Genomic DNA, 12,912 nt, shown 5'->3' on the forward strand with positions numbered 1-12,912 from the left:
AGATATATAAGAATGTGGATGGATTTAACAGCTTAGGTCAAAGATAGTATAGGAGGAAATTAAAAGAAACCTCTTAAATTTTGTCCTTTACATTATATTTGTTAGATTTAACGTTTGAATGGTCAACAAGCATATGTAAGCTGTTTCTAAAACTATCGAACTATCCGTTATATTAAGTAGTTTCCTTAAAACTCAAGGTATATAAGTAATTATTTCTTATATATATATATATCGAGAGAGAGAGAGAGAGAGAGAGAACTCATGCTTTTCCCAGCAATCTTTCTCAGCTAAACATATGAAGATTATACATGGTGGATATCTGTATTTACAACCTCACACATTCACAGAAGGAAAATACAGACATGAATGAAAGGAAAAAACAGTGGAAGCATTCTCATGGATTTATTTGAATAAGGAGAACTGTGAAAGTTAAGAATTAATTTTGGATGTTCTTGGATGGTTTCAGAACCCGCCTCCGGTATTCTCCAAGTGCCCACACTGGATAGATGTTTCTGTATGCTGAATAGTGTAACATACAGTTCTTCATGAAGACTCCAGTGATTTCCTGTAGTATATCACCGATGAATTAAACATCATAAGAAACAAGGAAATTAGCAAAACAATATTAGATAGAAAATTACTTTCATAGGTTTCACTATACTTTGAATTGATCATTTGTCTAAGTGAATTTTCTTACCTGTTGGGGAAAATCACCATTTTCCATTTGTGAATTAATCAGTAATTTTGCTGCACGGTGCAAGGGTGTTGGATCTCTCTCAGCCTGGTTACAGGGAAAAAAAAAACTAATCTCAATATCATTTTCTCAGAAAGGATCACTTCTGTATGGTTAAAACAATACTGGTAATAGTAGGTAGATATTTGATCTACAACTGCAAACTAACCTGTCCAGCATGAATAAGACCCATCATTGCCCATGCTGTATGCACTAAATTTGATCTACTACCTTCTAGAGGAGTGTATTCCTGTTTCACAAGACACACCCAGAAACATATGAGACAAAACATCAAGATTTTGGGTCTACCATTTTGAGATTTTCATACTACTCTTCACTAAATTTGAAGGTACTTCCCCCACATTTCTGTTTAATTTGTTTTTGAATGTTTGGAAATACATTTCCTACTAAAATATCTCTTCTAAATGAATAAACCTATAACAAAAATAAACAAGAGATCTTTACAAATATACCTTATTTGGGCATGAAAGATAACTCTCTCCCCAACCACCAGATTCTTGCTGTGTTGTTAACAGAAAATTGACAGCTTTACAAACTGCTGGACTATTGTAATAGGTCTTTCCTGCTGCTGCTAGACCCCCTAGTGCAAACCATGTGCCATAGGTAAAGCAAACTCCCCAATTTCCATACCTGTTGCATATATTCTTGTCAGTCAATAGAATACCGCCTGTTTTTTTTTTAATATTGGGTAGAATATGATCTGAAATAAAACCAATATTTAACCATATATAACATTTCTGTGGTTCTTGCAAACATAGAATGAAAGTGTACCATGAACCATCAGGCATTTGTGTTTGCTCGAGAAAATGTACTGCTTTTGAGATGAAACTTTCTATTTCTTTCTTTCTATAGCCTGGATATAACTTCATAAATAGTACCAAGGCTTGGATTGCCGACCCAGTGCATTCAACATACCTGGAATCACATTCTTTTTAGCCTTAAGGAAATTCTACACAGTATAAAAGAACAAGTTGAAGAACAAAAAAAAAAAAAAAAAATTCAGAACACATACTCATGCTCAATAACAATGTCAGCAAAGAATTCTGTAGGATTAAGCAGCTGAGAAAAAAAGAAAAATCTCAATTAGTACATATTAAGGACAGTTTACAATCATAAAACTAGGTGGCAAATCTGTTTCAAGTTAATCTACTTGTTAATTAGTATGGTCTAGACAAGGAGAAATAATTCTATATATATATATATATGTCATGACTATTTCAACATATTTATTCCTTTGTCAGATTAGATTTATCTCTTTTCAAGGACACAAATGATTTATGGATCCAAATTACTGTTCAATCTGTAAAATAAAGTGCATTCAGGGGAAGACATAGATGCATCTTTGAAAGAGCTCAATTATGTAGTCTGTGTACTCTACAATCATCTGAGGTAATGAGAAACAAACCCATCAGTAGTTCTTTTATGGATCTGAGTTTTTAAAGTGGAAACAATTTTCCCTTGCATAATACATGCCAATGTTTACAGGAGCCTACCTCCAACCACTTTTCTGCTCCAGCTGGTTCCCAAGCTGCCAAACCACCATTTTTGCTCTGAAAACCAACATGAGAAAGATAGTTTATTAACAACAGCGCTATATTGCATTCAATGGATTAAAACAGGGGCGTTTGACTCTTTTAAGTTTTGAAAAATATAGACTAGAAATTCTCTTTAGTAACTAAGATATCTTATTGAATGAGAAAATATGAGCTACTTTTGTAGACACCTCTACTAGTTTTTCTTTGTAAGCCAATGTGAAAATCAGGCATGTATAGTGATTAAATATGTTGATTTTTACTAAAATAGATATAACTGTGGCTTGGTTCATACTTGTAGGGAAAGTAGGAGGTTCACAGAATCAAAGAGGTACTCTGGTGGCATTTTTTCACCAACAATTTCTGGAGGCAATAGTGAAAACATGAGGCAAGCCTGTAAAACAGAGGACACAGTTACAACAAACCTTTAGATAATGCTTAACTATTTGGAGATAATGTTAGATCTGAGCTAGTTACCTTTAGGCCTTCTGCAGTGCAATCTGAGACTTGCCACCCATGATCTTGATCTGAGAATGTCCATGATCCCTTCGAAATGTGACGAAACATGCTTTTAAAGTCACCAGATGGGTTGTCACGAACCTTCAAATTTAAGTAGCACCCACCAATTAGGTTGAAGAAAAGTAGAATACATGGTTACAAGTAGGAATGGTTTTGGACACCAGAATTAAACCTGTGATTTTTTAATGAAGTCATGTCCTTTCTTAAGACAAGGTCCAATTTCGTCGAGAGGAAGGTTACTCGCCAGTATTGCTTGAACTGCAAAACCAGTGTCCCACTCTTGACTACCAAAGCTCTGCAATTTGATGAAATGAGAAAATTGAGTACTTTTTCACGATTTAAAGTTCTACAGATTCCAAAACAGAATGTTGAAGTTCTGAGTTTACAAGTTTATGAAATTCTCTCTGAAATCCTGTTTTACCAGAGAATTAATAAAGCATCTCAAGTACTTCATAGTTGAAGTTGAAGCAACTTAATTTAAGAGTAGACAACACATTTCTAACAGATTTGGATTACTAGAATCAGATCTAAATTGTTTGATAATTAAGGAGTTTGCCCATCTTTAAACTGGAAAAGAACTGAGGCTCAATTAAGCCTGATGTGTGCATACCTGCATTTTCATTCCATCTTCAGCAACCCATATGTAATCTGGGATCCTGGCAAGATGGTGCTTGAAAGCATCTCCATTAGGATCTTCCACCCAACAAGCAAGCATGCATAACACCTGCTCCAATTCAAATTAGTAAATACTATTAGATACCAGAAAGATTTAACAGATTTCAGATATATGCAACATTTATTATAAGGTCTGTGGCAATACCTTCTCTACACAACCAATGGTAATGTATCGACTGTTCTCATCTTCATAGTGGATGTGCTCCATTGTTGTCTTCAGCGCCCTCTCTCTGATCAATTTGTTTAAGGGCCAACGCGTGAGAAGAGGCTCAGTAAGAATGTAAAGACTATCCCACAGCAAATCTTGTATGAAGGGATGAGGGTAGTAGAGATCCTCCTGTAATAACAAGTTGATAAGTTTAATTAATGTAACATAAACATGTTAATTGACATATTGATGAAGGATATATAATATTAATAAGAGAAGCAATCAAATAGAACCAACCTTGGCACATATGTGGCGGGTCTTGCTCCATTTTATTTCATGGTAGGGTTGAGTGTGAAGCTCTTCCCTCAATTGTAGAATGAGAGGAGTGATGGGACCCACAAACCTCTTTCCATATAAATAGGACATTGGCATATAAACCATGCGACAGTAGCACCACATCTTTGCTGCATTCAATTTGCATATAAATACCCAACAACATGTTGAGAGAGAGAGAGGAAGATACAGCATTTCTAATCAAAATAAAAAGGCCCCGTTTGTTTGCCGTGCAAATCTGAACCAGATATAAATTCTGCAGCTGTTTCAGTTTTACATCCTTTTGTAACTATGATTTGCATTCCTACCTAATATACAAACTTTGTGATAGAAGTCATCACTGACTTCTCTAGCTAACCAACTTCCCAAGCCACCATCCTATACCGATTTTAACACTGATTTCGCTTGTGGTTATAGGAGGGCCCACGCGGTCCATTTGAACCACTCGGGATTTTTTATCCACTCTCTATCTATCGTGAATTGGAGCCACACATCTCTATTATGAATTGAGAGATGTGTAGCTGCAATCCACAGCGGGTAGAAAGTGAATAGAAAAAGTGAATAAGAAATCTGGGCTCCATTTGAGCATCATAAGTTTTGCAAACTGCCCCTTATAAGTGGTTAAACTCAACCATAAATAGGGGCTCTAGTCTATTGTTAGTTCCTATGATGTGTGTTTTGCATTGTAGTATATTGTTTGTGAAGTAATTATAGTGTCTTTGCTTGCTTTTGTTTGAATAGTTATTTTGCTCTTCTTGTATGGGGGCCCGCTTGTTTGCTGTGCTTTACACTTTGCATCATCTCATTTGCATTCACTAGCAACGTAAATTTTGCATCCAAAAAACTGATGCCCTCCTACCTTATTAATCCTCTTTCATATAAAGTGGGAACCTCATCGTCTTTCTTCCTACCTCATTCCCAAAGAAATAACCCTCCAACCCCTGTTCTTGTTGATATAAGGTGGGGATTACATCGTATGTTGTAGGGAAAACCTATGATACTGCATGACATAGTATCGAAAGAACTTTGACCAATCAAAGCAATATCATGAATTTTGACGAGTACAACCTGATTATTAGTCACCTCTTTTTGGATTCACGTTTTTCCAGTTTCATAGTCGAACCCTACAATATTACTAAGTCAAGTCTAAAGCAAAAGTAAACCAAAATTTGCATTTGCGTGATTTACTATGTCATGTATTTACACCAGTGTAAATAAAATTCACAAAGAGGAAAGTATTGGTAGTGGTAGTGCAAACCTGGATGCATGGGAAGAAAGGATGGAAGAATCCAAAACTCTGGTGGCATTGGGTTGCTGCCTTCCCATTCATAGACTCCAAGTATCTGCATGAATGCATATCACAAGGATAATGAATTGAACAAGTTAGATCACTTTGATATATATTTGAAAACACCATAGGGCCCGTTTGGTGTGCCTTTCCGTGCAATCTTTCGGCTGTTTATAAGTCGGGAAGATCGATTTTCGATCTATTCCCGTTTGGCTTGCGAAAGATCTAACCACCAAAGACGGAGCGCCAAAAAGACATGAGATGCCCATTTTGGACTGATTTCAAGAAGCTTCAAATGAAGCTTTCCGTGTCTTTTCTCACATGGAAAGATGTGAAAAGATGTATGAAAAGATGTGTATTTGTCAAACGTGCTTTGGGCTACTCAGAATTTTATGCAAAAGCTCAATGCATCTTTTGAATATCAAAACTCTCGGAAGATCTTTCCAAAAAGGCACTCCAAACAGCCTAGAATTAAGCAATATAGAGAGATCAAATGTACTATTAATTCTTAAAATGGTAGGTGCTACCGAAAGCCAAGTCTTTCCCCAAGAGGGCATGGCTGTAACTCCGCCATGGTCAAGAATCCATTTGCGAGCTCTAGGAACAGCCCCATCTCGGCCACCCTCAGGCCCTTCTTCCAGAATCCTCATACAGATGTAGCTCAGTGCAGTACAGAACATGATACTGTGGCCCTCTATGTGTAGCCCCCAACCTCCATCCTCATTCTGCCATATTTATTATTTGATCATCAGTTTCAAACTTCCGAAGTTCCGATTTGAATAATGCTCAGGAGATTGAATGGTCATGTCCTTAATTACCTGGTGATTGTATATGTATCGAAGAATCTCTTTGCGATGTTCTGCTGGAAAGACTGTGTTAAGATGTCCAGTAATGTATAAACACATCACCTGCAGTAGTTAATTACGTTATATTTCTTAAGTTTTAATCATTAATATTCATCACCCCATTTGGCTATTTCAATCTTCAAGCTTCTAAAAATATCAAAAAGAAAAAAAAAAAATCTTCAAGCTTCAAACTGATTAGTAATCGGTTCTATAAAATAAACCTAAAACCGAACTAATTATTATACTTAACATCTATAATTATCTATGGTAATAACAACTTGGAACATCATTTAGCTCACGACTATGATCTCTGAAAGACATGAACCTACCGAAAAACTTAAAATCAATCCAACTTAAATCATGGTAACCGATCAGGTGGGTTTTCAAGCAAACTTTGGTAAGTCTTTCTGACAGATTTTATTTTTTTTAATAAAAATGCCAGTAAATGGTCTTAAAAATAGATCCAAAACTGGCCACTAGTTTTTAGGTCTACGTTTTGACTGTCCGGTTTGAATGAACGTTCTATTTCAATTTAAAAAAAAAAAAAAAAAAAAAAAAACGTCAAAAACCATTGTTTGGATCAAATGGTTCAACGGTTCACCGCCCAAATCAATGGGTCACTGGCCAAGTCAACTTCTGGTTAAAACCGGGTTAATGATAAAACGGTACCAGTGACAATTTGACAATTTGACATGACACATCTAATCAAACTTACCAATGGAGGTAGGAAAAATAGTGGGCCCGCGTTCTCCGCCGGCCAATGGCCGTCACTTGCTTGTATTGCGGAGTGGAATCGGACGGCTCTCCTAAGTGCAGCAGTGGCAGCCTCGTAGGATATCTCCTCATTGTCTCCTATCGTTACTCGGGGTATAGTCTGAACAAAGTTATTCTCCTTCAAGAGCTGTACAAATAAAATAATTAAGCACGTGGATCAGTACAGTACCACTTCACCAACAATAAAGAAACATAGTGAAATCTCCACCGTCTGATCAGATTATCAAGGATATTAGCATTCCTGGGGAAATAAGTGAAAAAGTCGTGAAAAAGTCATTTCCCATATAAAAAATACAAATAAGCCTCCTTGAAAAAGCATTCTCAAAGAATATCGACTTGCCTACCAATCACAAGTCAATAGCAGTCACGTCACAACGCCCGTGCCGGTTCGGCTCGTCTACTCAATACTAAGCAAACGAGATTGAAAACTTCAACTTCATACCAAAATTGAAGGATTGAGTTTTGACTTTAAAATGATAGATGAATTCTTTTGACTTAGAAAAATCCAACCGTCGTGAGAGGTAGAACCATTTCGGTTGTGTTTGGAAACGATGTAGATATGTAGCGTAAAACTGATAATATAAATTGAAAAATTAGGTTAGTTTTGCATTGATAAATTTATCTTTTTATCAAATAGACTTTTAGCTATAATGAATACAAACATAAATTTCAATGAAATATATACCTTTATTTTTTTTATCAAAAGGTCATTTGAATGCAAATTTACTTATTTTTTATTGATGTATTTTTATATTGTTCTTATTATCAATGTAAATATGCATTGGTCTATCATTTAAAAATACATAAATGTAATATTGTCAAATACAGACAAAAGTGAACTAGAGTGCAAATTTACCCTAAACTGGGATTTATACTCCATTTGCATCATTTCCAAATACCGCCTTGTAAGGATGTGTTTTACAACGTGAATTGTTTCTTTAGACAAAAACACAAGAAATCGTATTTCTTGTATTGTAGAATGCCCCTCAACATTTTTAGCTGTTCACATTATAGTTTCACATATTTGCACAAGCCTACTCTCTAGTTTCGATATTATTAAGGCACCCTATAATTCGCAACTGTTTTATTTGATTGACCTTTCATTAGAAATCATATTTCTAATTTTTCATCTGGAAATGGTCGAATCATGCATATACATTTCAGGGTTTTGTTTCTTAAATGGTTAATATATGAACTGTTAGGGATATATCAAAATAAAAAACCCTGAATTCGAGCCCTTTCACATTTTCCACTCCCTTTAAGACATCATATGGCCATTCCTAGGCAGAAATACAAACGGCTAAAAGGACAATTAAATAAATCAGCTCAGAACTATAAGGGGTGTTATAGTATAATATGGTTTTATTAAATATGTGAAACTATAAGGATGTCTAAGTAAATAACCTTTTTAGATCATTAGGTAAATTTTGTATATTAAACCAACAGCCATTGAAGGGCCCTCACAAAATTTGTGTATTCCATTGCTTTAAAAATAATAGAGGAATCTCCATTTATTCCCATCTTACAAACTTTTACTTCATAATGACATTGGGGGAATTGATGCCAATACAAAGAACTTGGGATTTATTCACAATAAAATACTTTTTTTCAACATGATTTGTGTTCACACATCTTACCATAGTGGGTCCCAGTCTCATGGTAAGATGTGCGGGCACAGATCATGTTAAAACTAGATGGAAAAATATTTCACTGTGAGCTGATCCAGATTCAATACAAAAGGGGTATAGTATCATGAGAGAGGATGTTGGAAATTTTAAAATTTTGTTAAGTATATGGTGAAATAAAATTTTTAGGATGATTTTAATGAGATTAGCCCTAAGTAATATTATCTATCATCATCATCTAAGCCTTGCCTCAGTATAGGCTGGGTTTTAATATGGACTACCAACTTGATGCCACCACCCTCCTCTATCTAGCTTGGGACTGATGGTGTAAATCAAGCGCACACTGGCAAACAAGACTCATGTGTTCAATTCATATAGATGAGACAAATGCTTAGATGATGATGATGATGATATCTTTATAATAAATAGAAGCACAATGGTGTTAACAACTCAGAAACTGTATTTGCCTGGTAAACAAAGATATTCCCCTTGGTTAATTAGCATATGATATTATGATGTGAATCTGTCCAACCTTAGCTTTTTGCATGACAAGCTTCGTTTTTGGACTTGTCCATTAATTAAACTGTACTCTAGCTTCAGTTCCCTTAATCACTAGTTTGTTTCTCAGATAGAAATTAAATTTGAAACTAATTTAATGCTTTGAAATAGAGAAAGTCACCGTTATAAAATGGTGGTGGAGTCAGGGGCCAGAGTCCGGGTTGGTGGAGGTAGGGGCGGAGCCAATTATATTGGTGGAGGGTCCTTCACCTCTCCAATCTTTTTGTTAAAACCATGATTACCTAGTGGAGGCTGGATTAGAAACATAATAAAGTGGATTCTTCCACAATTGAACTAAAATTGTAAAGGATTTTAAAAGGAAAAATTTATTTATTTTTTCTTTAAAAATCTGTAATAAATCTAAACCTTCTTAGGCCGTTTGTTTGTTTGTTTGTTTTTTTTTTTTCAAAACCCTATTTCTCCTCCCTATCTCATTTTCTTGTTTAACTCCCCCCCCACCCCGAAAAAAAAAAAAAAAAAAAAATCCCTAGCTCCATTGGGCTGAGGGGAGCCATGGCCTCCTAAGCCTTAAAAATCCCTGCATCCCCCATTTATATCTTCCTTAATCAATGTTTTAAAAATGGATCTAGAACTAGAACCATTTTGGCAATTAGTTTCCGGGTCAGCAGTTTGACCATCCGATTTAAATAGATTGCTCATTCTAATTTAAAAGTAAAATAATGAAAATTTAATTAAAATAATCTTTATCCCAATTGAACAGGTCGACAGTTCTATTTCTTAGGTCAACAGTTTGTTGACCAAATCAACATTTATTTGCAAAGATATGGATTAAGGGTAAAATAGAACCAGTAACCTGAACGATTTTCAAGCCAAACAGTCCGACTACTTGGATCAACATCGGTTAAACAAATCATGACCATAATATATTTTGTCCCTTTTTGCCCCACCTCCTAATCCATATTTATTAACTTTTGTCTCTGGGTGGAGTTTCATCTATTGCTTTTCTTTTGATCAATCAAATGTCTTTTCTTTCATGCGTTTTATTTGCTCCAACTTTTATGGTCCACAAGGTCAAAAAAAAGAAAAAAAAAGAAAAAAAGATAAGTGTTGAATGAACCAACTAGCTATCATGTAGACAACCTACTTTTGTTGTTTTAGTGGTAGGCCCAATATAGAACGGTCTAAATGATTTACCTCGCTGGGAAAGTACAAGTTCAACAATATAAAAAATGGTATCCAATTAAATGGTATTCATCAAAATTCATGCAGATTTAATTGGTCAATGCTCTTCTAATATCAATTATCAAATCCTTTGGCGTTTATAGATGTAATGGGTATTTTGAACATTTTTATGCCATTTGTTAAACGATTTTAACTTGCAACCATTTTTGAAAGTTAAAGGATGATGATGGCAATCACCAAGGTTTAGGGGATGTTTCAGCAATTTATCCTTTTTTTCAAAGAATAGATTAATTACTCTAGGATTTTTTTGTTAAGAATGTAGTTAATCAAAGTCTCGATCTAATTGGCACAGAATTGTAAGCACATTCAATAAGTGCTTAATAAGTACATCTGTCATAAGTTGTTTTCCATCTTTTCAAGGGTAGCATTGGGGTATATTAAGGGACATGTGCCAAATAATTTTCTAAGTCGTACTCATTAAATATGCTCACAATGTTGATCTTAAGCACATTCAATGAGCACTTAACGTGCTTACTTATGTTATGCCTATTAGATCCTGTCCCCACAATGTTGTATAGGAGAAAGAATGGTAGGACAAAGAAGGAAAAAACCTTGTCTCTTCGTTTCCCTACTTTTTTTTCCTTTAAACCAAACATAGTCTTAATTAGAGAATTTGGTAGATGCTGTAAGCATGGCTTACCTGCAAGCGTAGTAGGACATCACCGCTGGGCTTCACATGGTGTCGGTTCTTCCAGAACTCCTCACGAGCCTTCTCAACCTCTGCGAGTTCTTCCGGCGTGTCGCAATCGCCATCAAACTCCCATATCTGCCGTCCGATGAAGTTGTTGGTGCTGTATAGATAGGGATCACCACCCTGGGCAATCTTAAGCCTCCACATACTGGTTGAATGAATGAAACTTAGTAGCAGCTCACAAGCTTCTCTCTTCCTTAGCTTGACCCCTACAAACTCTCTGAGATAAACATTGTTAAGACAATTAATCATCAGTTATAACTAATTGCACCTTGTTCATGCAACTACTCTCTAATCTTCAACCATTAATTTTAATTTAAGTAATCAAGCTAGTAATCAACACAAACAATCAGCGGTGGCGGAGGGGAGCCATGGCCCCCCCTATGCCTTCAAAATCCCCTTTATTCATGTTTCCTAATTTTTGGCCCCCTTTATCTATGTTTTCTAGGTTTCGACCCCCTCAATAAAAAATCCTAACTCGCCCCCCTGCAAACAATATAATATATATGAAATAAAATACAAAAACAGATTGCTGTGTGACTCATGTGCATAATTGGATGGACGACTAACCATTTAAAACCTTTTTTTCTTCTTTCTGGGCTACTTTTGACATTCAGAAATGTTAGAGAATACCAACCTATTCAGTGAATATCTTCTGTAACTCTTTTAGCTATGTTTCTCAATCCAGTTTAAAAGTTTCCATATCATCATTCATTTTTCTAACAGAAAATTTTAGCTCTGAATTCTTCAAATACCCATTAGAGATAGAGATAGAGAGCAGAAAAATTCTGAGAAATTGAGAATATATATAAGATGGATCAGGAAGGAAAAAGGTGAGATGAAATCACAAAACTAGAAATCTCTACGTACCAATTTCTTTGTTTCTTTTTGGAGAGAAACAGATTTCAGCGGAGACTTGTTAGTCTATTGGAATTTCCAGAAAATTCGACGGATGCAGAAACTTTACAAACAGTTGAGAAGTAGACAGGTAAAAAGCTCAGAAGTGAGCACTGCCGGAAAAAGAATATTGAAGAACAGGGATAGGTTTGGCTCTACGGCCAAATCCAGCAACCTCGAAAAGTGTTTGCGTGTTGTGTGTTCGTGTCTGTGAAAGTCTCATGAATCAAAGACACAATCCACCCACTTATATAGAGGGAGAATATCAAACACATCCTAATTAATTAAACCGTTTAAATAATCAAGCCTTGTGAGAACTGAAGACTGAGGAGGCAGGATTGAATTGAATTTCACTAAACAACTCACATATAATATTTTACGGTTGACGAAATTCCAATAATTCAATTCAGCGAATTTATTTTGTACAAATGCCCTTTTAGTTATAAAAGAGTAGAATGGGTATTTATAAAAACTGGTGCATCAATTTAAGGTTTTCCGTTTGAGACAGTGACCGAAGAGAGGGTTTTTTGTTGAGTTTCTCAAAAGTTCAGAGAAGGTATTTATTAAAATAAAATTATAGGGGAGGGTTTTATAATTGTCAGAAACTTCAAGAGAGTTTTTTGTATTTTACCTTTCATTTAAATTACCATATTACCCTTTTTTATTTATTAATAAGGAAAATTTCAATTTAGTAGGGAACTTCAAAATATGTCACCTGTACTAAAACTATCAAATTAGTCAACGTCAAAATTATCCGCTGAGAGATGGCCTCAGCGGATCGTCTGCCACAGTCTTTTGCTACCGACGAGTGTTCCCCTTCTCCTCTTGACGAAAGATGTTCTGTTGATGGATTAGGTACTGCAAAGAGGAGGTTGTATCCGATCCATTAGAGAGAGAGGAGGTTGTTTACAAGGCCGACCTTCTTAGTAAGCTCGTTATTAAGAACATAGATCTGGATTTGGACTAGATCTAATGAATCTTTGTCAGTTGCTTTTAAGTGTGGGCCCACATGGTGCTGCTTTTATGTGTTATGATGTGGTGATTTTTCATTGAAATCTATAGTATAATAT

General features: G+C 35.5%; 1 protein-coding gene across 2 annotated transcripts; it reads right to left on the reverse strand.

Moving 5' to 3' along the window:
* Positions 1-255: 255 nt before the first annotated feature.
* LOC148853080 (beta-amyrin synthase-like) lies at positions 256-12,109 on the reverse strand. Of its 2 annotated transcripts, none has more exons than XM_088943044.1 (19): positions 11,816-12,109; positions 10,895-11,165; positions 6,810-6,995; positions 6,068-6,157; positions 5,777-5,974; positions 5,220-5,304; positions 3,926-4,092; positions 3,626-3,817; positions 3,416-3,529; positions 2,978-3,100; positions 2,764-2,886; positions 2,582-2,680; positions 2,248-2,304; positions 1,767-1,813; positions 1,526-1,669; positions 1,207-1,384; positions 903-983; positions 698-781; positions 256-565 (listed from the first exon to the last, which is right to left on the reverse strand). In XM_088943044.1, the coding sequence occupies exons 2-19, from the start codon at positions 11,090-11,092 to the stop codon at positions 437-439; spliced, it is 2,295 nt and encodes a 764-aa protein (XP_088799170.1). In that variant the 5' UTR covers positions 11,093-11,165; positions 11,816-12,109; the 3' UTR covers positions 256-436. The 2 variants fall into 2 exon arrangements, with proteins under 2 accessions (XP_088799170.1, XP_088799171.1); XM_088943045.1 differs by having other exon boundaries at positions 10,895-11,154; positions 11,816-11,944.
* Positions 12,110-12,912: the final 803 nt, after the last annotated feature.

This window comes from Nelumbo lutea, chromosome 5, assembly GCF_056320005.1.
Source record: "Nelumbo lutea isolate HS-2025 chromosome 5, American lotus-T2T, whole genome shotgun sequence".
Taxonomy (NCBI): Eukaryota; Viridiplantae; Streptophyta; class Magnoliopsida; order Proteales; family Nelumbonaceae; genus Nelumbo; species Nelumbo lutea.